We start from the raw sequence: 27,247 nt of genomic DNA, 5'->3' as shown, positions 1-27,247 counted from the left end.
AGGCCCTGGTGAGTGACGGTGATATATCCAGTCCGAGCGTCACAGTGGCACTGGTCTCGTCCCCGTGTGGGCTGGGCCCTGGGGCACTGTTGCTGGGCATGTGAGGGACACGCTGACCTCCCCATTGGTCCCGGTCTCGAATTGCAATGACAGGTGGATTATCCCGTCTCCCTTCCCCTCCTTGGCACAGAATAGAGCAGATAGGGAGGGCAGGGCTCCCCTGCCCACAACCCCTTCCCAGAAGAGGCTTGGGTGGGAGAGGACTGGAGAGGGAGAAGGAGAGAGGACTGGGGGAGAGCAGGAGAAGGCAGAGTGGGGTTGTTTGATATATTTTTTTAATTTATTTTTTTGAATATACTTACTGATTATGCTATTACGTTGTCCCATTTCCCCCCCTTCACTCCACTCCATCCTGCCCACCCCCTCCCTCCCATATTCCCCCCCCTGTAGTTCATGTCCATGGGTCATACATATAAATTCTTTGGCTTCTACATTTCCTATACTATTCTTACCCTCCCCCTGTCTATTTTCTACCTATCATTTATGCTACTTATTCTCTGTACCTTCCCCCCCTTCTCTCCCCCTCCCACTCCCCTGTTGATAACCCTCCATGTGATCTCCATTTCTGTGGTTCTGTTCCTGTTCTAGTTGTTGGCTTGGTTGGCTTTTGTTTTGGTTTTAGGTGTGGTTGTTAATAACTGTGAGTTTGCTGTCATTTTTACTGTTCATACTTTTTATCTTCTTTTTCTTAGATAAATCCCTTTAACATTTCATATAATAAGGGCTTGGTGGTGATGAACTCCTTTAACTTGACCTGATCTGAGAAGCACTTTATCTGCCCTTCCATTCTAAATGAGAGCTTTGCTGGATAGAGTAATCTTGGATGTAGAGACCTTACAGGCAAGAAGGGGCTGGCAAGAAGTATTTGAAGTCATGAAAGGTTGTTTGATACTTCTAACCTCATCTCTGTCTCTGGTTTGGTCTGTGCCCATCAAGGACCCTGTCCATGGTGCTGCGTCCCTCTGAGGGGGACAACACTGCGTTTTGCTAGTCCCCTCCTTCAAACCAGCTACCTCAGGTCAGGCCCAAGTCACTGATGAAAATGCACAGCTCTCAGTGGGTGCTCTAATTTCCCTTTTAGCCTCATGCGGCCCATTAAATGAAGCACTCTTTACACCCAGCTTCTTAACACAGAAACAGCTCAGAGAGCTGCATGGCCAGAATAGGAAAGGTGGTCGGGAGTTTGTCCTGGCCCCTTCCTTGGTTCTGGGGACTGGATACCTCTCACCCTTAAAGCTCAGCTGGTGTCGAGGGTCCCCATGGTATAGACAAGGGGGAGTGAAATGGGACCACTACAGATGCAGGGAATGGCATCAACACAGGTGCCTCTGCCATGTACTCAAGGGCTCAGCTCCCTGCTGGTGCATTTCCTGCCCTCCCAAGGCACTGGGCCTCTTTCTGAATTTAGGGTCCAGGTTAAGTAGAGGGAAGTGGAGTCAAGTGTATGAGGCCCATGTCCACAGGTTAGACATGAGTTTTCTAGGAATTCCAAGTAGACACTCTGCTGGAAGGGAACGGGCACTTCACCCTGGAGAAAAGCCACGTCTCTCTGGATGGGGCCTCGGCAGTGGGATCAAATGCACACCTCCAAAGTGAAATGAGCAGGAGCAGGGAGAGCAGCCAGTGCGCATCTCTCTGAGACCCCTGTCTTTCTTGCTGTCCCCGCCCCCCGAGTTAGTCTCTCTGTTCTCCCGTTCAAGGGCCCCTTTGAGTAGCTCACACAGTCCTGGTTCCTATTCAAATGTTTTCTAAGGTTTGTTGACTAATATTGAAGACAGATTCCAATTCCCTACGGAGGGCAGTCACAGAGCATTGTCAACAGCATTAATGCTCTACAAACACAAGATATGTTTAACTAAAATATTTAAATACAAAACTGAGTTTTGGTACAGAGTACACATGCAAATGCTCTGCCGCTTTTAACTTCCGAGAACTAGTGAGAGGGATCGAAACTATTAAATCACCACAAACATATTCCCTGGGAAAAATCTGTCAGGGTGCCATGTGCTCATCCCAGTTTTTTTCTAAATTGGCTGAGTGGTTAACTCTGACTCCCCCCAGCCCCAGCCAGTGGGACAGCTAGCCTCCTGAAGGACAACGCGTCTCTCTCTGTTCCCGACAGACTGGAAGCGCGCTGTCGTCACTGGACCGACAGGGAGGGCTGACGGCAGGGCGCACACGTGGCCCGGTCAGCAGGTTACGGCTCTGCCCGCCTTTCAGGCTGACAGCCCAGCTCCTCTCAAGGTCAGAACAAAACACACAAACATACGGTCCTTCCTCAGGAGGCTCTGACATTCTGGGATGGAGCTGCCTGAAAAATACCAAATTATGACCCCTTACTCTCTGGGTCAGACACACAGAACAGGGAGGCTGAGAGCATGCAAAAAAAAAATTACAGTTTCTCCCCCACCATATATTTCAAAATAATATAATAAGATGTAAAACAAGTCAAGACTGTTTTGGTGCCATCAAAAATACATGTCCAAAAATAAATAAGCAAGTAATAAATAAATACATGTCTTTCCTGTCCCGTGTGGCTCAGTTGATTGGAGCATCATCCCGCAAACTGAAGGTCGCAGGGCACATGCTTGGGCTGAGGGTTTGGTCTCAGCGGGGAGCATGCAGGAAGCAACAGATCGATGTTTCTCTCCCTCCTTTCCCTCCCTTCCTCTCCCTCTAAAATCAACAATCATGTCCTCAGGTGAGGGTTTAATACATACATACATACATACATGCATGTCCTATGCCAGATACCTTCCATTTGCTGTCCTGGTCCACTCTCCACCTTTCTGTGCCCTGCTCTGTGTTCTGGGAGGGTCAGAGTTTCAACAAGTTCTTCAGTTCTTGGATTTCAGTTGGGTTTGGCCGGTGGAGAGCAGAGCAGGAGATGAGAGGGAGGGAGAAGAGCGAAGCGGATGGCACCGTGGGCTGACCGTGGCTATCATGAGCCTTTTCCACTCAGCTCCAAGTGTCTCCAAGTCAAGCTCTCCTTCCAGGAGCCAGACCTTTCGGGCCTGGGAGGGAGGTGGGGGTTACAAGGCCCATTGTTATTGGCCTTGCTCTGCCTTTTGTGGTTTCCCTACACCTTTGTAAATAGTTCTCTTATTAAACACAAATTTGCTCAATTTGAATATGCCCTCTATTTCCTGCTGGGACTTTATTAATACAATATAACATGTCAAATTATTTTTTTAAGTATTTTTGGGCACCCAGATTTGTTGATGTCTTAAAAATATCCTGAGTTTTTTTTCTAGAGTAATCGAGTGCCTCAAGAGAGGGCCGTTTGTAATTAAAACAGGTCTCGAATCTCCCAGGCAAGAGTATCTCCCCCAACATCAGACATCAGGGCAGCTGTACTGAAGTGCAGGCGGCCCCGGGCAACCAATGTAGAAGAGAGAGCAGGATGCCAGCGTTCGAAGGCAAAAGAATCAATACTTGTGTACAAAAATTCAAAGAGTGATTACAATTTCTAACCTTCAATACTGAAGATTATAAATAATTAGGAAAATCTAATTAAATAAAAACGATGGGGATTTTAGCATAGCCATCAGATACATTATAAAAAAATAGGACTAAATTTTCAAATTTTGTAAGGTTTGTGTTTACTTGGACACTCATCCATGCCTTTTCTCTCTCTCTGGGCCACGGTTTTTCTGCTTCCTGCAGAAGTGACACAGAGGCCAGCCCCTCTCCACAGAGAACGACGTGCGGGTCTGCAGTGTGCCTGCCGATTCCCCGGGTCACAGACGGAGTTCAGGCAACTCGCTGAGGGCAGAAACGAGGCCTCTCCTCCTGTTATCTCCCACACAAAGTTCAAGCCTTCGTTCTCGGTATTTGCTGAGTGGATGGATAAATGAATCTGCGAGAGAGTAGAGCTGTGTCACTTCTCAAGATAGATTCGTGCTTCTCAGATGTTTTCTTCCAGGTCTAATGAATGTTGTGTTACTTTCAAGCGGGTGTCAGCATAGTGGGCAGGTTCGAAAGTCCTTTGCCCCAAATACTGCAGTGGATTAGTTGGCAGGACCAGGCGCCACCCCCACCCCTTCCAGCGGCATCGGGACTTTCTGGTGATTACAAGTCTGGTGATTACGTGTTCTACGTATAAGAGAATCTGGCGACCACCAGATTCTCTTACATGTAGAACCAGGCAAGAGCACCTGTGTGAGTGGGTAGCTGTCCCCCACAGAGAACTTTCTTTTTTAATTTGCATGCAGTGGTTACCAATCTTTTTTGCATATGGGCCAATTCAGCAAAAGGAAAAGTTTGTCAATGACTTATTTCTTCCATCCAAAAATTTTTTAAAGTTTTATTTTTTCTTCCTCTGAATCCCAAAGGAAGAACATTGTATTTTTTCACTTAGTTTGTTCAACAGAAGAATGCCAATAAGAAAATTAACATTGTTTTTAGTCAGTAAATTGTGTCTTTTTGACGATATTTGAGAAGTGTATACATAGAGGAGACTGTCTAATTTTTTGTTTAATGCACAGACTTCATTGTTTGTACGGATTTTAGGTTTCAGAAAAATTAAGGAGAAAGTACAGAGAGTCCCCCCAGCCCCTCATCCTTTCAATTACTTGTCTTGTCTCTCAGCGCAGCACCTTTGTTACAACTGGGGAACCAACACTGACATTTTATTAAAGTTAACAGTTTACGTAAAAGTTCACTTAAAACAATTTTTTTATCCTCACCCTAGGATGTTTTGTTTAATTGCCTTTAGAGAGAGAGGAAGGGAGAGAGAAACATCAAAGAGAGAGAGAGAGAGAGAGAGAGAGAGAGAGAAACATCGATTGGTTGCCTTCTCACTCACGCCCTGGTCAGGGATTTAACCCACAACCTGGGCACGTGCCCTGACCTTCATCTGGTTTACAAGACGATGCTCCAGCCAACTGAGCCACACCAGCCAGGGCAAGAGTTCACTTTTTGTGGTGTTCATGCTATGGGCTTTGACAAATGCACCATGCCAGGTATCCAACATTACAGTGTCGTACAGAACAGTTTCACTGCTCTGAAGATTCTGTTCTTTACCTGTTTATCCCTTCTCCAACCACTGATCCTTTCACTGTCTATAGTTGTGACTTTTCTAGAATGTCATTTAGTTGAAATCATACATCATTTAGTATGTAGCCTTTTAAACAGGCTTCTTTCACTTTGCATTATGCATTTAAAGTTTCTCCATGTCTTTTCTTTTTTTTTAAAGATTTTATTTACTTATTTTTAGAGAGGGGGAGGGAGGGAGAAAAAGAGGGAGAGAAACATCAATGTGTGGTGGCCTCTTGCACGCCCCCTACCAGGAACTTGGCCCACAACCCAGGCAAGTGCCCAAGACTGGGAATCAAACCAGTGACCCTTTCGTTTGCAAGCCACACCAGCCAGGGCTCTCCATGTCTTTTATTAACTTGATCACCGGTTTCTTTTCTCTGTGTATCATTCCATTGTATGGAGGCACCAAGGTTTGTTTATCCATTCACCTATCGTGGGGCATCTCAGTTGATTCCATGTTAGGGCATTCATTCATTCATTCATTCATTCATTCTTTAGCTTCTATAAACATTCATGCGTAGGTTCTTGTATGGATATGAAGTTTTCAACTCACAATACGTAAGGGGACAATGTTAGATCATATGGTGGCCTACGTTTAGTTTTAGAAGAAACTGCCAAACCATTCCAAAGTGGCTGTACCATTCTCCTTCCATGTTCTCTTCAGCATTTGGTACATCAGTATTTAGGACTGTAGCCATTCTAACAGGAATATAGTTGTATCTCATTGTTGTGGTAATTTGCAAATCCCTAATGACATGTGACGTGAGCATCACTTCATATGCTTATTTGCCATCTTTATATCCTCTTTTGTGAAGTGTCTATTCACATGTTTTGCCTACTTCTTAACTGAGTTGTTTTCTTATTGAGTTTTAATACAGATATGTGTTTGCAAATATTTTCTCCCAGTCTATGTCTTGCTTTTTTGTTCTATTAAAGCTTTCTAGTTTTTAAACCACTATATTTGTATGTAGAATTTTAGAGTTTAAAAATTTGTTCAAATGTGTTATCTCATTGCATACACAAAATGCCCTCTGGAAGTCGATGTGATAGTGCATACAATTAGAGAGAAGGAAACAAGAGGTGAGGTAACCTGATTCTGGTCACAGGGGGTGGGATGGAGGAAAAGGGCCCACCCCAGTCCATGGGACGTTTGGTTGCCCGTTGCCCTGTGCTGACGCTGTGCAGGCTGGCGCTACAGGACAAACGGCTCCCCACCCCCCTCCCCAACTTGGCTCTCTGACTCCTGGGGATGTCTCTTTTCTGCTGGTGCCAGGCTGAGCATTTAAATAGAAGAGGATCCTTGTTTTCAGAGATCCTACATCTGGCAGGCCTCACCTCACTTCCGTCACTTAAAGGAATCCTGTCCACTACGTCTCAGCCCTCACCTTGGGAAGCCTGTGGTCTGGGTCCTATGGGGAGCAGCTACTTTGAGTCAAGAGATTTCAAAAGATGTTTTTTCAGAGTTCAAGGTGATCGTCCTGAAAACTCCCTCTCCTGCTTTGGCAAAAACATAAACAAACAAACAAAAAACCCAAACAAACAGCAACAAATAATACCCAAACAAAAAAACGGAAACCCTCTTTGTGAACTGACAGATTGCGTTTTGGCTCAATTGTGAACACATTTGAGGGGCTGCTGATCACTACCTTACTCTGTGGTCTCAGCCTCTCAGGTGAAGGGCATGGCACGGAGGCGCTCAAGGGCACCAGCTGAGTGAGCTCAGGGTGTCGCTGGTGTAGTAACGGGATTATGATGAGAACGCTGAGCTACGGATAATCCCAGTGACATCCAGGCACAGGGGCCACATGCCAACTTCTACCCACTTGATGTCTCCAAGCATTACATCTTTCTGGAGCTTAGAGACGGAAAGTCCCCTTTCTTCTTGCTGAATCAAATTAAATACAGACAGCGTTAAGAATACAAATAATTTATTGGAGTAGTTAGTGCCGAGGGTGATGTCCATAGGAATTCGGCAGCGTTCCTGAAGGTGACCTGAGAGGAGTAATCGAGACTTGAGAACGCTTATTTTCCTTCAGGAAACAGAATTGCCTGGTTCTGGTTATACCGGTTGTTACCGGCTTCCCTGCCCACAAAACTCTCACGGTATTCCAGTGGAGATGTTTACTGAAGTAGGAAGACCTGACCCTTTGATAACATGTTTCACTTGCAAAAACCCTTTAATGACACTCAGAGGCCTTCCAATAAGAGAGAAATTTCCTCCAAAATAAGAGAGAAGTTACCTGGGAACAGTGGCCTTCCTCCATAAGGTTATTTATGCTCATTGGGCTAATGGTTTTTGTCCAGTAATACATTTAAATTGCCTTTCATTTCATAGTTATGCTTCACTGTCACACTCAGAGTGCTGCTTCCCTTCCTGAGCAGAGCTGGCAGTTTCCTCCAGTGCGCGATGACAGCGCTGTCCTTTTGACGTCATTTGAAATAGACCCGGTCTCGGCCGTCTCCGGAGAATATTCTCCGGCTGATAATCATAGCCAAGTGGAAAGTTTGAACTAACTCAGGTGGGCTGGTACTTCTCTCTCTCCCCCGCTCCCTGGAGGCCTTGTCGCAGGGCGACAGTGCGCCTATTGATCTGGGAAGGGGCCGCCCAGCCAGCCTCCGATGGTACGTGAGAGACAGGTCCCCACCTCAGGTGTAAGGCATGCAAGGAGGTTGAGAGGAGACTCTCTTCAAATGGTGTATAAACTGAGTCACACTTATCTGGTATGAATAACAAAAAATAGTAATAAATAAATACATACATACGTAAGTAAGGAGGCTCTATAGGAATGGGCATAATTAGGTTTCTACAACCTCGCAGCTGAGACTGCTCAGTGAAACTGGCAGCTAGCTCACGGGCAGTTGGGGAATGAAACATTCTTTCTAAAACTGGAGAAGGTGGATCAGGCTGTTCAGTGATTTGAAGCACATATAATTCTATTTAAGCATTTTGGGTAATAAGTCCAACGTCAGTGTTATAGAATACTAGCTTAATTTTTTTGAAAAATGGAGGTAAAGAAGATAGGAGAAGTTCCTGTTTCTAGCTTTTATTTTGAATCCTAGGGACTCGAGTCATTGTTTACATGAAATTGGATCACCCTTCTGCCTGATTTCAAACTGAGAACTGTGTGTGTGTGTGGTATGTTTTGAAGGTTTAAGCAAAAATGAGGTTAATATTTAATAAGTTTTATCCTTAATATATCAAACTGACTAGGAAGAAAATAGAAGGAGCCAGGAAGTGTGAACTGCATTGCTCACCTGTAGCAGTTTACTGCCGACCGCCTGAGCGGGCCGTGTGGCGGAGGGCTGTGAAGGCAGGCCGCGCTCCTCCGCAGGGGGAGGTGAACCCCCAGGGGAAATCGGGTTTCTGGCTCTGTGACTGGGGTGTCTTCCAGGACCCACCGTGCTGTGCAACCTTGCCGCACGGTTGGGGCTCTCGTCTTTGATTGCGGGCGAAGGCGGGCTCGGCCCCGGGAAATACCGTTCATCAGCTAATTTATGACTCAGTTCATCTCGCCCCACCACTCACTGACGCTGCTGTGTGCAGGAGGCTCCAAAGCCGGGACAGAGTCTGTCTAAAATGGATCTTTGGCTGAGGAGCAGGTGGTGTTGGTGGCAGGCTAGAAAGTCACACAAAGGCAACTTGGCGAAGTGCACACCCGGGCCAGAAAACCATTTGTTTTTTTAAAAAAAGGCATATGGAATATTGGATGTGTGGGTAGGAGTGAAAGAGGAGCCCCAAAAAAGCAATTCGCATGGATAAATGCCCACGCGTGGAAGAAAAAATCTTGGGCCGATTCCAGTGTGCACGGTGTCCAAGGGAGGACTGTGCAACGTCTACCAGTCAGTCCCCGCGCACTCCAGCCAGACTTCCAGGTCCCGCATCAGGTGAGCTTGTGGAGGGGTCGGAACCTTCCCTGCTGCTTCAGCCGCAGTCCTCGGCACACAGGAGGTTCTCGGGAAACGTTGCTCCGTCCCTGACCCACGCGTTTGCTGTCCGACCTTTGGGAAGTGGGGGAAGGTGAGCGAAGCCTTTTGGCAACACGTCTCGTGGACGGGCTTTGGGGGCCCCAAACAGATGCTCGATGAACTTCAAAATTAACTGTTCAATTTTCTAACACTTTTCTAATATCTTCCACAAATTTCAGTGCATACCTGAGAAAATCAGCTTGCTTCTTAAAGCAGATGATTTTGGAGTTAAAGAAGGTGGCTAACTACTGATCCCTAAAAAGGTTTCTGTGTTTTTGTTTTTTGGGTTTGTCAAATGAAGTTTAACTGAAATATTTTCCTTTGTCGTTCTGACCTAGCCGGCCACCCCCTGCACCACTGCTGACGTCATCCATGAGGGTGGCGGGCGTCACCCTTGCAGCCGCAGCCTGGGCCGTGCCCAGGGCCTCTGTAATGGCTCCAGGAGTTCTCTAGCTGTGGACCAGTGCTGCCTCTGTTGGGCAAGGTTGACAATCTCATTAAAAGTGAAATCTCCACTGTGCTTAATGGGTTTTTTTGTTTTGTTTTGTTTTTTTACTTCTCACTGTTTCATGGTGGTTGAGGACATTGACAATCAGGGCAGAGGCAGAAGGCATACGTCATTCAGGCATGTCGGCTCTGAATGGTCAGTTTCTCTGTGATTCTCAGCCCCTTCCTCACTGGTTGCTTTGGTGATGTCATCACAAACCTCTTTGGGAGACAGACCCAGGGCGACAATCTTGGGGGCCAGGGCAGACTTGGCACCAACTTCCCCGCCCATGCACCTCAGGTATACGATTTTGATCTCGTTGGGGTCGAACTTGAGTGGCACTGTGAAGGCGGCTTGTGTGGGATGAACCCGGATTTGGGACAACTGAGGAAAGGTGCGCCTTTTCCTCCTCTGAGCCAAAAGCCAAAGGTAAAAAGTGGGTTTTGATTTGGCCATACTGAGGTGAATGTTTAAGGAGTAAACCGCGGCAAGAAAAAGCTAAAGGAATATATCACCACCAAATGAAATGTTAAAGGGTCTTCTTTAAGATGACCAAAAATATGAACAATAAATGGCAACATATACATATTGAATCTAAAAAAAATTGAATCTAAAAAAAAAAATAAGTAGAACAGAAGCAGAATCTTAGATACAGAGAATGTTCTGATGGTTGCCAGATGGGAGGGGAGTAGGGGATAGGCAAGAAAGGTGCAGGGATTAAGAAGTACAAATTGGTTGTTAGAGAACAGTCATGGGGGTGTAAAGTACAGCACAGGGAATTGAGCAGACGGAGAACATGTATGCATGACCCATGGACGTGGGCAATGCTGTGGGGATTGCCTGAGGGCATGCGGTCAGGGGGAAATGGCTGGGCTGGGTGGAAGGGGCAAAGGGGGAAAAACTGAGACAACTGTTAATAGCATAATCAATAAAATATAATTAAAAAAAGTAGATGTACAGTTTTCACTACTCCCAAAGGGGAAGTAATCCTTCAGAGTCCTAGATAAGAATAGATATTTCCTGTGGTAAAAAGCCTTTTTAAAGGCTGAGGATTAGCAAAGGAAGACTCAGGTGCCCAATTTAGACCCAAATTGAAGTGGCAGCAGCACACATCAAAGATGAGAATCCTTCCTAGCAGCTGCTTTTTACTCCGGGATTCTCCTGGCACAAAGGATTTGCTGAATCATTTGCCCTGCCATAGAAAACCTTAGTTATTCTCAGTGGAGGAAAAAATAAAGCACAAAGAGAAAGCTTTTTTAGGGATTCGGAAGGGGGTGTGCCATCATTGAAGAAAAATACCAAGATTGAAAACATTAAATTTCAGCAATATGCAGGAGTCAGGACTAAGGTGAAGAAAGAAAGGTGCGATAAACTAAGGAAAAGTCAGGGAACCACCAATCTGGCTACCAAAATCACCTAAGGCCGGGCGCTCACCACGCTGCTTGACCTTACGATTTCTGACATTCCCAGGCCATTCCCACGTTGTGCTATCTCACTGTGTGATGTCAGCCCTGGAATCAGTCAGCCCAGGGTGTGCGTAAAGGAAACACACACCGATTTCACCACGGCAGCGCGTTTTGTCAGTGCTGGGCATCTGTGGCCTTGTCTTAGCAGCACCGTTTTTTCTTCTTGTGCCAAGGTCTCTTGTATGAAAAAGAATTTTTAAATAAAACCCTTTACAAGTACAACAGGAACACATACCCATTTCTTTTCTCACAGTATTCTAAATGCCAATTATCAAATTTCACAAGTTTATATTTAACTCCTAAGAGCCTTTGATTTCCTTGCCCAACCTCATCTGTATTGCCTTTCAGTGGAGAATCTCGAATCCCTGTAAGGTTGTCTGGTTGCTGCTTTCTAGGTATCCAATAGTAGGCACTCAAAGCAGACTTGCTGAATGCGTGGACTCTTAGAGGAGCCAGACCTAAGCAGTTTAATGGACATGGGGTAGCAGAACTTCTCTGGAGCCAAAGCAAGGGAGGTGAAATATTTTCATGTGCTCCGAAACAGAGAAGTGGAATGAGAGGCACACTGTTTTTAAGCAATTTAACAATAGTTTTGATTTTGATTGATATACATACAGTACTGGTTTAATGCAGGTGAGGCTAGCTAGCATCAGTGTGTTAAATGCTTCTATTTACAAAAGGGGTTTAGATTTTCAAGGACTCATGCAGAATATTGTTCTTACAGTTTTAATATACTGATGTAAGTCCCCAAGCCAATATTTACTATGGGAGAAGTGAAAATTTCAAATTATTTTATGAAACATCTAAACTCCAGTATTTATCTGAAGGATTATATGTATATCTTGGGGAAAACTTTTACAAATTACTATCAGTACTGATTTCCTATTAAATATATTTCAATAAATGTTTCAAATTAGATGGTAATTCAGTACCTATTTCTATACCTATCTTGTATTATACTTCTATTGTTTGTATACTTTTTCAATGCTTACTTTTTTTTGCTTGCCATTTTTTAATGTTTTTATTAATGTTCAAATATAGTTGTCTCCATTTTCCCACCACCATTTTCCCCCACCCTACCTCCCACCCTCAGTCCTACCCCCCTTTGGCTTTGTCCATGGGTCCTTTATACATGTTCCTTGCCAACCCTTTCCCTTCTTTACATGTTTATTTCTGGAAGATAAGAATTTTATCTAGTTTGCTTTTCAGAAGCACAGATACAGTGTCCAATAGAAAAAGATTAGGAAAAAATAATCATTCTACTTGAATATATTTCTTGGAAATATTTTCATGCTGGCTTTAAAACCATTTTGACTTTTGACATTAAACCTTAAAAGTTCATTTACATGAACTTTTCCTTTTCCCTTTTTGTCCTCCATCACTGAACACACTTGAATCCTCACATTTCTTTGCTCTGACTCTGCAACACACAACCGAGACAAAAGGACCTTTTGTGAAATTCCTGAGGATAAAGCTCTCCAGTAGGGGTGGGCCTTAAAGTAAGCATTATCATTTTCTCTCTTCCAGCAAGGGATTTCATTTTATGCTTTAATTTCTGGCCTATTAACCCAGAATTTCAGATTTTAAAATCTTTGGCATCAGCCTTCCAGGGGTCACCTACAATTTTGTCTCTGCCTCTCTTCTAATAATGTATTTCACTCTTGCAAGTCTGGGGAAGAAAACAATGGGAACAGGGTTGGAAGAAAAAGTGTAAAGGACATACAAAAGTTTGTGAAAGTTTTATATGAAATCATAAAAGCTTTAGCACTTCGCCCTTGTAGACATTAAGTCTCACAAAGAGAGATGATTAGAAAAGAATGACATGCTAGGGAAGGGCTTTGATCAAGTTAAACCTTTGGGAAACTGTGGATCAAAAAGGGGAAGTATAGAAATAGCCAGTTTCAAGTGTTTCCTAGCCCTGGCTGGTGTGGCTCAGTGGGTTGAGCACCAGCTTGTGAACAAAGGGTCACCGGTTCGATTCCCAGTGAGGGCAGATGCCTGGGTTGTGAGCCAAGTCCGGGCCCCAGTAGGGGGCATGTGAGAAGCAACCAAACATTGCTCTCCCTCTCTCCTTCCCTTTACTCTCTAAAAATAAATAAATAAAATATTAAAAAATAAACTGTTTTCTAATTCCAAATAATCTCCATTGCAGACGTACTATTCCTGTGGCTCATGGATTCCTTTTGCTTTAGACGGGAAATAAACATTTTTGGAATTGTGAGGTGATAACTGAAAAGTAAAAATTGTTCATACCAAAAATTTGTTTTTAAAGGCTGCATCTAAAGTGTTTATACATGAAATCACACTTCTGGGGTAAACCTATCTGAGGCTGTGGGATGCAATGGAGGAAAATGGGCAAAATACAAATGAAACAGAAGTTGAGGAAATGTTATTTGCTGAAGCTAGGTGATGGGTAGGTACATGAAGTTCAATATACTACCCTAATTTTGAATATATTTCTCCATAATTTCAAAAGGTGAAGGTTTCTGATAAATTATAACAGTTTTGTCATTTCAGTACATGTGTAATGGAGTATTAGTTTATTAAGAACCACTTTTTTCTCTGAGATTTCATGTCCTACCTGAAAAGATGTATTTGTCTGATATATGTTGGACCATAAAGCCACATATATGTATATTCGGCCACATTTTTATTCTAACAGCATTAATATTCTTTGGTACGGAGCACCCCCCTCACCCCGACATGTGACTCTCAGTACTTCAAAGGAAGTGCATGTAGTATCAGACAAGTTTAATTCATTAGGCAGACTGATTTCAGAGAAAAACCTTAATAGTGCTTCATGTTGAGTTAGCTATGTGAATTTAGTTTAGTTTCCCACACCATCCTATCTCCTGAAACCACTTACCCCTAATGTACCATCCCTTACAAGTTGAATACATAGAAAGTTATACTTATCATCTTTTTGATATACTTTAACGTATCTGCCTTTGAGTTGAATAAAAATACAATGATTACCATTTAATGAGCACTTCCATCACAGGCCGTATGCCAACATCTTTGAATCTATTCTTTTAATATCAGCAATGGAGTGAGGAGGCATTATCAACACCATCGTTTAGATGAGTGAAGTGTGGTTCAGAGACTAAAAAACATTGTGGTGAGTTGGTGGAGCCAGAATTTGAAGCCAAATGTGTCTGAATGCAAAGTCTGTTTGATAGTTACACCAAACAAGTATTTGTACTCTGTATTATTCCGAAGGAGATTAAGAAGAAAAAAGGAACCATATCCAAGGCCCTCAGGTTCAGGAACAGTATACTCAGCAAATCCGAGGTCCGAGTTTATAGTTTAGGTTACAGTCTTAATGTTACTTGCATAAGTTGTTCTAGTTTGGGGAAAGGCAGTATGTTCCCAATGGGGCACCGCAAAGACTGCTGTCCCAAGGAGGAGACTACAGCCCCGCTTCCTTCCTCTGTCCGGCTGATTTCGCTTCCACACGGCAGGGAAAAGCAACCGAGCTGCTCAGACCATGGTGAATCTCAGACCACCAGTTCAGGGGAGAGCATCATTTGACATCCTGAAATAGCTCACTTTCATGAAAGTACTGTCTCCGTTTTCAGTAGGTATGGTATATTGAAGGCACATACTCTATGGCCAGTGGTGTGAACACAAAGAAATATATTTGAGTATCTTTAAAATATTTCAAATTTTTATTAAATATTTTTATTCAGTTTTAAGATCACAGTTAAAGTACTTTAGCATGTTATACACATGACTTACATGTGCAATTTTTAGAAATATCAAATTAAGTATAAGATTTTAAAGAAAAAATTATATAAATGTGTATATTGACTTTTACTACACATACATCTAAGAAAGCAATAATTCTGTTGTACCATTGAGAAATCATTTACTACATGGCATGTTTACACCAACTCTAAAAGAGAACCGAGCCAATTTCTGAAAGCCCCCAAAAAAAAAAAAGGAAAGGAAAGGAAAGAACATGAGCGACTGTCATGCTGAAACTGTCAACAGACTGAAGACCTGGTAGCCAGAGGAAGCTGCGGCTAATTTATGACAAGGAAGCATTCAAACTTATGAGAAAAGTTCATAATCTGCTATGTGGAATCTCAGGTGGTTTCAATTCTTTTTTGGATAAATTCCTGAGAGCAAGAGACTTGTTTAGTGCTAATGAAATACGAAAAACATTGCTGAGCATGTGCTGAGCTCCAGGTCATGAACCTTCCCCACCCCCACTCCTGCCACTCTCAGAGCTGGGGGCACTAATACGCGGTGTCGGGGGACAGGAGCCGGCCCCTCCGGGGGCCACAGGAGAGCTGTTAGTTTGTGAAGCATGCGTGCCTGTGATTGAGAGCTTGTGAGGTAAGATTTGCAGTGTGGGTGGGAGGGCTGGGAGGCCTTGAATTAGGTTCTTGTTACTCAGTAACCAGCTCTGGCCTAAGTTATAAGAAAATCTTTGGAAATAGTAGTTATGTTCACAACAACTAATTCTGCGCACAAAAATGAATTTGAGGGCAGGATCAATTCTGGCCACTGACTGCAAAGAGAAAAACAGTGGCCATGGAACTTTTAAGTACAAGATTTCCTCTTTTAATTTATTACTGTAACTCATACCACCACAAATAAAATTTGGCCAGGAGAGGAAACTCATTTTTTTAAAAGAAAATGTGTATTTATATTTTTTTGAGGAAAAGCTGAGTATACACAGATGGAGGTGTATGACCGAATTGGGTATATTTGTCTTATTTACTCTTCTGTTGCTTCTTTGTTCTGAAATGCAAGGAAGATAATGTCCCCAGTGAAAAGAACAGGTCATTCATTATGGAGAATAATAAACTCAGCTGTCACTTCCAAACTAACGCAACACAGTCCATCAAACCCTGAATACTTTACCAGACGTAACTGGCAAGATGAACTGAACAAGCTGTTTCTCTTTATAAAGTATAATGCTAGTGAATCTAAGTAAGATAATGTTTAAGAATCCCAAAACTCAAAAACAAAAATCCAAATCTAATTCTTTGGGAATGCTTGTATAAATAAACGCAACATCTATTTAACAATTAGTACACTCTTCATAAGGTGCAAAACAAGGTCCTATGCGGGGAAAGCTAAACTTTAATTTCACCTAGCAGTCACTCTGAATACTTTATAGGTCAAATGTAGTAACAGCATTTGCTTCTACTGCCCATTCTCAGCGATAACATCGTTGTCTCTGGAGAAGGCGTCTGTGAAGTGAAAACACTGCAGTGGAAAAGAGTGGCACTGAAGGCAGAAGCAACACAAGACAAGCCTCTGAAAGGGGACTGAGCTGAAATTGACTTTGAAAGCCGAGGTAGCCCATTAGAATTGGCCTTATCTGAGGGCTCTGTGGAGCAGTGCAATCAACGGCGAATCTCTTCCTCTGCATCACCACACACCAGCGTTCCCTTCACAAATGAGGACCCCGGGCCTCTCCTGTCTTCCTTCCTTCCTCCGGGTGAAGAGGTGGCGCTTCTCCCTGGCGTATGGGCGCTGGCCTCCAGCCTCCAGCCTCCAGCCGCTGGTCTCCAGAACACTTAGGAATCATACAGTAGTTTAGCAGGCAGCATGGTCCCACTGCTTCACATTAATGCCAAATGCCAAACATGGAACAGAGCTATTTGAGAGTTCCCATCCCTCCCCTCCCCCACACATACTGTATAAACAAAACATGTCATTCGGTTTTTAGCTTCCTCCTGGTTCTGTAACAATTTCTAATCTGCTTGAGCTTTTACATAGGTACAAATACTGTCACATGGTGAGCCAAAGACTGCAGAGTTGCAAACAAAATTTTACGACTTAGGCAGAGTAGCATCTGACTTAAAAAGAAAATGACAGGATTAGACATCTTGGGTTCTAAGTAGCCAGACCAGTTCAGATGCTCCTGGTTCATAGTGTTCACCTTTTTTCCCTCCAGCAGTTTTAATGGCAGGAACTAGAGTATCGTTGATAATGTGGGGATGATGTCAGCACTTCGGCTTCGAGGTGGCATTAGTAATAAGTGCGATCTGACCAAATTAAATAAATATATTTCTGATATAAGGCTGTCAGAATTGCAACAATGTGAGTTATCCTTTAAAAGGGGTTTTAGTGAATTAACATTTTTTGATCTAAAACTCTGGGAACAAACCTAATTTGGGGATAAGAACCTGTATCTTCAATGTGGTGGTGTGACATTTTCCTTTTCCTGATTCTTTACAGTATCCAAACAAATAAAAACTTAACAAAGGATGTCTTACAGTATTTTTCCTTTCACTCAGCTTCTTAGAGCTGCAGCTTCAGTTACTATAATATACTCTACACACTTCAAAATTACATAGGAAATACCCAGAATGACTAAATAAATAAAGGGCTAAAGGAAACTGGAACAGTGCTGTGTCTCCATCAGAGACTAAATTATCCACTTCCAGCATCACAGAGGAGGGCTAGGACAATTTTTTTCCAAAAGATTTATATACAGGTTTGAATCCAGAAATTAAGGTTAAAAGTATAAATATTGATAATTTCAACTAAATTCAGAATGGTTTCAGAAAGATATGATACAACAATTTAGAATAAAACCAAGCAGAAGAGCATCATATTTTGGTTTGCTTGAGATATACATAAGGTGCAACTTTTTCTCTTGAGGATGCTTGTGGGACAAATGTTAGTGTGGATGGTGTTTGCTGGCAGATTAAGGTACACGCTCTAGTAATACAATTTTTCCAAAATAGAGAAGAATGAGTGAAATGAAATGAAAATGATGGGGGGGGGTGTGCTGTGGAAGGGGACAACTACATATTGGTCTGAAATATTTGTGCGAACACATGTGGTTACCTGAAAATACCAACACCCCTTTCCAGCAGATGCAGGGCATGAGAAAAGCATTCTTCCTGAAATCAAGACTTCCACCACTCAGAGAAACGACAAGGTGTCTAAAGAACTATAAAGCTTTGCAGGATTTCTGTTACTCTCAGTGCCTAACAGCTTAAAAATTAAGCATTTCTACAAAAAGTTTTTTTTTTAAAGTATCTGAAAACAGTCATATCCAGTAGGTTGCCCTCCCACTCCCACCCCTGCTTGAGGGAAAAGCCACTGAGGTTTAGGAAAAGCAGATCAAGTAAGATATTAATCACATAGAAAAAAGCAATCTTTTGTTTTGCTTCTTTTTTAAAAAAGGTCCCATGAATATACAGCAATCTCTTGAGGAACTCTAGTGAAATGTAATCGGAGGGCTGAAGGAGGGTGCTCTGGCAAAAATAGATCTATTCTATCGTGTTCTCTAGAATAACAAGTTAGTACCATTGTCAAGGTGCATGTTCTGCACCGTACAATTTTTGTTGGTTTTTTTTTTTTTTTGGATTTTAGCTAATAATAATTTAAAAATCACTGCTAGCAAGTGGTCCAAAAACTCCCAACAGCCACCAACACTGGGACCCAGCAATTTCCAAACATTCAATTTGTGTTTTGAGATTTAGAAAATATTCATAAAACAGCATCATAGTAAAAACATTATGCTGAAATCTGGGGCTGCTCACCTGATTTATTTCTAGGTAAATGGGGTTAAGCTTTAACCTCTGATTGACCTTGCTTACTAAGTCCTTCTTCCTCCATTCCTACAATGCGTACGCATCTTTGAGAACACCATACCGATGCTCTGCTGCCCTCTTACCTGCTTTGGAAACAAAATGTCTCTATATATTCTTCTTCAGTTCTGTTAGAATGTTGTACATATTTTCCAGCACCGAAACTGAAGTAATATCTACAACCATGCAAAGCTAAACCTAGTCAGGACTAATAGAGTCATTTTTTTTATATGGCTATTAGGTCAAATTACGATTAGAAAAAAAATCATCATTACAATTCAGTCAAGTATAAATTAGAAAGCTAGATAAAACCTTGTAAACTGTCACCAGTTAGAGATCTAATTCAAAAGCTTCAAACTTGAACTAACACTATCAAAATTCCGCCAGTTTGAAAATCATAAAAATTATTGCTGGAATCCAATAATTGAAATTTGGTAGTTTGTGCTGCGATGCAAGAGTGGGGAAGTACTTTGTGCTATGAAACAAATACCCTGTAAAATCTGTAGCCTCTGACTAATTTTGACTTATCACTTGCATCTGTTGCTAGGAAACAAGACACTGTGAACATCAGGTGGTTAAGTCAATATGTTGAATGTTCTAAGCCAGTTAATCCAGTTGGCACTGGCATATGTAGAGTGGCTTTTATGTTCAAAAGCAACAAAACACAACAAGGAAACAGAAACTTGCAGGTGGATCTATGACTGAGAGCCCCACTGCGGTCAGGCACACCTCCCTTATCATTCACTCCACAGTTCCTTAACAACACAAACGTGAAATGGCTCTGAAACCTGCAGTGCCAGTTAGGCTGTGCATAGCATTGCTACCCGTCCAGTCTGTCTGGGATGGATGGAAAAGGTCTGTCTGTGGCTCAAAGTCCACGTGAGCGAGTGTCTTCAATGTGTTCAGGATAGTGAAGTAATACTAAGGTCACTTTTGAATAATATTTTTCTCTCTTTTTTGTTTGTTTGTATGAACGATCCATTGGTCACGGAGACCCCTGTGTAAAAATAAAAGAATCCTCAAGGCATGAAAACATCAGTCATCTGTAGTCTGCAGGACTCTTCCCCTGTCCGGGAAAATATTTGCCACAATTTGCCCCAAGCAAATTCTTCTTGGTCACTCAAGGCTAAGAAAAAAATTCAGCTTGTAAGAATTGTAATTTTTTTCTTTTTCTTTTTTTGCCAGCAAACTACCACTCTGGTGGCAAATATAAAAGTGCAGAATATATGGACCACAAGGCCGAGCATACACCGCTAACAATGGTACATCTGCCTGCCCGTGCTGCGTGGGAGTCTCGGAACAGGCTTTTTAATATTATTCTACAATATAAATGTAGGTATAACCTATTATATAAACCATCTTAGAACTTAAATCTCCATGTACAAAAAAGACTAAGAATATCTAATAATAACTAGTGCAGTGCGTCAGTTTGTTTTTTTGTTTTTTGTTTTTGTTTTGAAAGAATAACTAGGTAATATACGAAACTAGTTTCACACTCTCTGGTTGGTAAAAGAGATGCTGGATGAGCTACAGTAAAGGCAGCCTTTTACCAAGTTACCACCTATGACCATCCACAGCCTCCAATAGAAAGCAAAGCTCCAGGATCATTCCATTTTTGCTCATTACCAGACAGATGACATCACCCTCAAAGAACAAATGGGCCCAGGAGGCTAACTGCTGCTTCACGACAATCTGGGCCACGTAGGGTAACAAGCACTTGTTTGCAGTCTGTATTTCCCACCACATGGACTCACGAGCATCCCTCGGTAAAGACAAGGCTAGGGTAGTAGGTAAAGCACAATGTTTTACAATTAAAGGGCGCTTCACTGGTCAGCGCAGGAAATAAGTACAGGAGCCTGTGGCATTTCTTTTGGCTGTCCATCGTGGGTAAGCGGAGTTGACCTCTGACTTCTGTGGAGCAAGAGAAAGAAAAAAAACCACTTATTCAAAGTATGTTATTAGAAATATGACAGGATGACAAATAACAAATAGGTTCCCAATAATTTATTTAATAGCTACTGCTGACTTTATATGTATGCTGTTTAATTACAACCAATTTTGTCCTTAGAGCTTCTTTCCTTCTACATGTTTTAAAGGATTTCTTACACCAATTCCCCTCATACAACTCAACAACACACTCTGTCCCCAACTGACCACGTCCACTTTGTAGAATCTGAAGCAACAACAGATTTGGGAAATTTCCTAAGAAGTGGGAAACTTTAAGGCAAGTGCTGAGGTTTTGGGACAATAATCTTCCAATTTAAAACTTAAGGCCAATACAAGCAGTGATCCTTGAAGAGAAAGAGGTATATTATGATTCAAAAAGCAAATGAAAAGAAAACAACGAAACCCTCCTAACTTAAGAAAAGTTTTACAGGCATATGAACAGAGTGTATGGGGGAAAAGGCAAGCACTGACTGAACTGTAGCATGTGAGAAATCCAATTAATCTGGACCAAAATCAACACATATGGAGAAAGATTTCTAGGCAAGACTAAAAAGTTCAGGAAAACTCCCATCATTTCGATTGGAACTACACTGAACATAGCTGATTTTTCTTTTAGCTTTTGTTTAACGAGGAGGACAAAATACAATTTATTTCGTAGTTATAAAAAAACTGTTCAAAATTCTTGGTAATTTCTATAGGGATTCGCATTCTAAAAGGACAGGATCGGGCACCTCCCTGACATTTCCCAGCAGGCCGACCAAGCCACATGCTGCACACCCCGCACACCCCGCTCTGGCCTACAGCGGTCCGCAGGGCACAGCACTGCACTGCAGACACGTGACGTGGCGGCCGTGTTCTCACTGGTTTGAGGGTTTCAATATAGGGTCTTCTTCAGATTACACAGAACAAAAGGTGCTATTTTAAAATTCAAATTATATGTGCTCCATACCTATATCCAATTCCTTTCTCTTGAGGCACAGAAAATAAAACTGTGGATAATTAACAACATTTGGGGATGTCAGAATCCAATGATCGCATAGGCTAAGATATTAGGATTTCAGAAAAACAAAACACGTATAACAAGCAAACTTCCGGATTAATCTGTTAATTCATTTGGGGAAGCTGTAAGCATCAACTGTTTAATATGTTAAACTCTTTCAAGAAAGATGAAACTAAATATTTTTTACCTTTAAGATTGAATTATGTAATAACATTATAAAATCAAAAGAATTTTAATAAGTATTAGAAAATGAAACAAAAAGAACAAAATAAGAAAAGAGAAAAATGAAAAGGACAATATAAGAAAAAGAGAGAGCAGGAGGGGGAGAAAATAGGATGAAAGCCCAGTTTAATCAATGGAAAAAGAAGAAAGGAGCACGGTGGGTGAGAACGACGGTTTCTTGTGGCAAGAATGCTGGTACTATACGGGGTCTGGCAGAAGGAAGGCCGTGTGAGTGTGGTTGGTGGAGTAATATAATATGGCTGTAATAATTTATAGTTGTAATTTGAATATTTCACCTAAAATATCATATGGTATGCTTGAGTGTGATATTGTTATGTTACAGAGTTCCATTTTTATAATACTGTAATAAAAAGATTTTGTAGTTAAAAAGGGGTGTTATTTGTGCCGGACCCTGTATTTCTACCCCTAACTCTGTTGACCACCCTCTACATTAGGAGCCTAGGCGACGGCCAAGTGATAATTAATTGATGTGCAGCAAGGTACAATTATATTAAGACTACAGGCACAGGGCAGCCTGGTACCTCTGCTTTAACAAGTAGGGGCTAAAGTTACAACTAAGATTCCCTGGGGGGACTCTTTCTAGATCTTAAGAACACTAACTACTTAAGTTGACAGTAAAATTCTAGTAAGCAATTATTATTCTAATAGGAGGTTAAAATAAAACAAACACATTTACTCACATCACTTTTTCTATGCCTGCTAACCTCAGGCACTCATACTGCAAGAATACCTCATTTATTAATTTGCCCATTCATCTATTCATTCATCCACTGACGTGACAGAAACTAAGGAAGCTGGGGACATGGAGAACAAAACCAGTGCTATGTTTTCAAAATATACTGGAAGGAGACAGAAGCATGGACAGACAGTTACGGACCAACGTGGTCTATGAGAGGTATGTGTGGAGAGTACAGAGACTTCAAGAGAAAAGAAGAGGGTGAAGAACTAGAGCTGGAAGGAGGAGCAGCAGTTCGCCTGAGAGGAGGAAGAAAGGCAAGAAAGCACGCGGCTCATTTGGACAGGAGAAGCAATTCCACTGGACTGCAGCCCAGGGAGGAGCAGCGGTGGTGGTGGTAGGAGTGGAAAGGCTTGTGGAGGTGCTCTGCTCTCAGAAACCGGAAGTCACGGAAGGCTGGTTAACAGCGACGGTGGGAGCAGTCAGGTTCAGAAGGTAGCGCTGCCTACAGCAAGGGGGAGTGCCTGGTAGCCTTGTGTGAGCCAAGAATTACCGTCCACTCCTCTGAATTCTTTTTTTTTTTTTTTTTAAAGATTTTATTTATTTTCTAGGGAGGGAAAAAGGGAGGGAGAGAAGCATGAGTGAGTGGTTGCCTCTCATGTGCCCCTGACTGGAGACCTGGCCTACACCCCTGGCAAGTGCCCTGACCGGGAATCGAACCGGTGATCCTTTGGTTTGCAGTCTGGCCCTCAATCCCCTGTCACACCAGCCAGGCCCCCCATCTCTTATTCCACAAGTTATGGGGGCACTTACTAACACTCAGGCATATATTTAATGCCTTTTGTATATGTGTGTTTGTCCTTTGTACTCAATCGTGAAACTCCATTGACGGAGAAGTGTCTGTGCGTTTATCTCCCTCGCAGACCTGGGCAGATTTTAACAATGTCCGTCAGCATTCACTTGCTGTTAGGCACTTGCAGTGCACACATGAAAAGGAATCTGACTTACTGGAAATATCTAGAGGCTATTTGTGAGGCAGGACTGGAACTATAATGTGACAGGTAAAGAGCAAGAAGCAAACAAAGCTTATGTCAGGGCTTCCTAAACCTGGATGCGAATAGGGAGAATGGAGCCTGCCAGGTGGGTATACAAGTTGTCCCTGATTCCAAGCTCTTTTGTACTGAGGATTGAAAGGCTAAGAAAGTAGCTCATCTGTGGATAATCCACTCTGGATAAAAATATGAAATACCTGAATTTACAAAGGGCTTTTTGGCCTTCTCAAATGATCCACTAAGTCGCAGAACACTCAATTATGCACTTAGACTTAGTATGCTTTCTGCGGGGCTTACTGAGTCCACAAGCCTTTCGTACCTGCGATCTTGGCTGATCTTACCGCTGTGTGATTCTTTGGGCTGATCTTACTATTGTGCTCAGTGTTGAGCAAACCGAGGCCCAGAGAAATAAATTACTTTGTAGCAAACATGGAGAGTGGAAGATAAATTCAGACCTCCTGCCTGCCAGAGGTCTGATGCCAACATACTCTCTTTCCTGAACCAGCACTGTTTTCTCCTGCTGGTACCACCACTGCCACCAACACCACCTTCAATGGGGTGTTTACCCTCTGCGGGCACTGGGACATGAGATCTACTCCACATAACATGACTACAGAATCGGTACTAGTTACATCCACTTTATAGAAGAAAAACAGAGGGTACAGAGGTGAACAGTCTTGCTCGAGACCTTGAGTTTGTAGGTGACACAGCGTGGACACAAACGCAGGTCTGAAGCCTCACTTCAAATCTCATGCTCAATGATTAGATAACGCTGCTTCTCTGTTCTTTCAGGCTCTTTGAAGAATTGAAAGTTTAGCCACAGAGTAATATGTTCAAAATAAAACACTTGCCTGGCTATATTCTCTTGTATTTTCCTACACTGCCAATCAGCACATATACTTTTGTAACCTCACATCAACAGAAGTACTCGAGTCAAGTCTGATATACCACGTGCGTTGTTAAAAATGTCACAAATGACGTCAGGAAGGATGGTTTTGGCTTCTACGTTGCTTTCTCCATCCATGTTTTGTGGAAAGGGTAAAGCTGAACTGGATCCCCAGAACCCTGGCGGAACAAGCTTTCCACCACTGACCTGTGCACGTTTTCCATGGCGGCCACTTCGGCCAGCGCCGCCAGGCTGAAGAACGCAGACACGGCTGGCATCTCGGGAGTGCTGCTCCGGGTCTCGGCGGCCTCGGCGCTGTGTGTGCGCTCCTCATTGCAGCCCGTCTCGGTCACTTTAGGGAGGCGCCGGTGCAGTCGTCCCTTTGGTTTGTCATCTATAACGAAATGGAATTCCATCACGAGAGGGTCCCTCTGTTCTCTCCAGAGAAAACTCTGCACCAGCCACGTGAAATGAGTTAATATTCTTTACGGTTCACTTTTGTCTCCCATCAAACAGTAAGGCTTTTATAGAATTTCTTCTTCCACAGTCACAAAACTCTTTATTAAGCTCAACTGCAACCATGGGCAGCACCGTGCCCTGAAGCTGAGCCTGAGAGAAGATCGGTTTTATTCAAGGTCAAAGAATAGGTCAGTCTTGGAGAAGGAAAAATGGGCTTTGGCCAAAGTAAAACCCAAGGGACTTCGGCAGAGGGGCCTGTGGGTGCTGGGAAATGGCCCTTAAAAACCCAACTGACCAACTACTTATGATGAAGCCGTAGCATGCCTTTCTCTGAACACTCAGTATGTGGTGGCGCCGACATGCAGGCGGCCAACACCGATCCCAGTTGTCACTTTTGTTCTCAAGACCTACTGAAAGAAAGATAAAGGGCCAATATATGTGTTGGAAATGAGTCCCCTTTCTTTATTATGCAGCCATAGTAGAGGACCAGGGTTTATCATGATTTTAAAAACATTTCAACTATAGAAAATAATTAATAAAGGCCAAAATGCCATATATTAAATGAACATGAAAGAGCTATGTGCTTTACTACGTGAAAGAGAGTTATTTTCTAAAACCTTTCACTGCTTCTACAAGTAAAAATGAGGCTGTAACCATTTGCACACACACACACACACACACACAGGAAAGGCAGGAGGGGGCCGCTGGACTAAATATTAGGAAAATTAGATTGTAGTCCTCATCCTACTTCTGCTCGGTAGTTCAAAGTGTTCATACACAAAATTTACCTCTTTGAGCTTCCTCTGTTACATGACAGGGTGAAACTGGGGATCTTTAACATGCTTTCTGGTTCTAACAGTGTACGCATGCAAAAAAAGAAAAGTGCACGAAATTTGCTAACTGTCCTCTATCTCAGCAAACGGTGAACCTCTATAAACAACTACAGTAACCTAAATCAGATATTTCTAAATCTCATTCTCAAAAACACTCATTTAAACATATTTTTCCCTACTTATAGAATTATGGACCTTTGACCTTTTTCTGGAAATTGGATCAGGATGAGGGGGAGGGAAACTTCCTTCAGGGCTGGCAGAATGAGATGCTTGAGTTGCTAAAAGGCAGAAAGGCAACAGCTAAGACCACTAATGCCTCCCTGGTGCAGCTCCCCCAAAAGTTCAGGGTGGATACTCAGACCCCACTCCTTAACTTGGGCCCGTCAGGTAGTTCTACTGCCGCGAAGACCACCAGGAACAACAAAAAGACCCAGACCACAAGTGAAAATGGAGAAATTTACTGTAAGTTAAGAGCTGGTTAAAGATTAGGTCAGAGAACTCAAGAAATCCAGAAGCACTGTCAAGCTCCCTTGGTGGTCTGAATCAGTTTTATAGGAAGAGCTGGATGTTTTCAAAGGTGCCTTAACTCACTGGTTTAAATACCTGATAATCTGGCTTGTGGTGACTTGAGCAGTGAACTGTGGAAAAATACTGATTCACCTAGTATTTTTAAAAGCCTAGGATCTTTGGGAATTTACTTAACCAAGACTGTTTCTGTGCATGCTGAGAAAGAGAAGAAGAAGCTGACAGTCCTAAAAATTACCTTTCCTTTCTAGGCATTCAAGATATGCTCTTGGAAAACAGCTGTAACTTTATGACATGGACTAAAACACGGACATTTGGAAGTCTGTAGAAAACTAGTTCTCAAGGAGATCCAGAAAGAGAAAATGTTACTGTGACCAAACCCACAGAACAGACCTGTTTTTCAGCAAGGACCCTCAACTGGCGTAGTCATTTGCTGGCCAAAGCGGCCATGAGCGTCAGCTGCTTGGTCTGGTTTCCTCTGCCTAATGCTCCCTTTTCTTACCCAAAGTACCTCCTGCTGGTGACACCCGGCCATCTGCTGTCCTGACCAGGTGTGTGATCTTGGTTTTCCTTGCTTTTCTCTTTTGGCTGCCCACCAGGGGTTCTTGCGTTGCTGTTGGCTCTGGAGTGTTGGGAATGGATGGGGCATTTTTAACCTTATAAGCAGGCTCTGTGGTGTTTTTGTCTTCTGTAAATATGGCTGAAATAGGACAAACCATATACAGTTACACACAAAAACACAAGGCACCAACATTGCTCTTGGAAGGAAACATTTCTGAATGCCTGACCCATCTGAACGGAGAACTTCCACTCACAGTTTTCAGAGTATTGAAGGGAAAAAAAATAATGCCCAAAATTTTAAACAAATATATTTATTTATATTTGCTTTGATAGATTAAGTACATAGGATTTAGACACCCCCTCTCTTTTAATAGAATACTGAACACCAAGAGGCCACTGGAGTAACATTTTCTAAATGTTTGGATCTTGCAGGTTAGTGGAGAGGATACTATACAAGAATCTGTGTAGACTGTGTCCCAAAGGA

General features: G+C 42.6%; 1 protein-coding gene across 12 annotated transcripts in view; it reads right to left on the bottom strand.

The window, feature by feature from the left end:
* Positions 1-16,994: 16,994 nt before the first annotated feature.
* Positions 16,995-27,247, bottom strand: part of BBX (BBX high mobility group box domain containing) — a 257,308-nt gene continuing 247,055 nt past the window's right edge. For 11 of the 12 annotated variants that reach the window (XM_053918337.2, XM_045186058.3, XM_045186059.3 and 8 more), the window contains 3 exons: positions 26,705-26,902; positions 24,593-24,779; positions 16,995-20,492 (listed from right to left, as the gene is read on the bottom strand). In XM_053918337.2, coding sequence (XP_053774312.1) covers positions 20,405-20,492; positions 24,593-24,779; positions 26,705-26,902 — 473 coding nt within the window. In that variant the 3' untranslated portion in view covers positions 16,995-20,404. The remainder of the gene's footprint in view (positions 20,493-24,592; positions 24,780-26,704; positions 26,903-27,247) is intronic. The other variant, XM_024578149.4, reaches the window with a different exon arrangement.

Source organism: Desmodus rotundus, chromosome 2 (genome assembly GCF_022682495.2).
Source record: "Desmodus rotundus isolate HL8 chromosome 2, HLdesRot8A.1, whole genome shotgun sequence".
NCBI lineage: Eukaryota > Metazoa > Chordata > Mammalia > Chiroptera > Phyllostomidae > Desmodus > Desmodus rotundus.
This window is presented reverse-complemented; position numbering and strand designations above follow the sequence as displayed.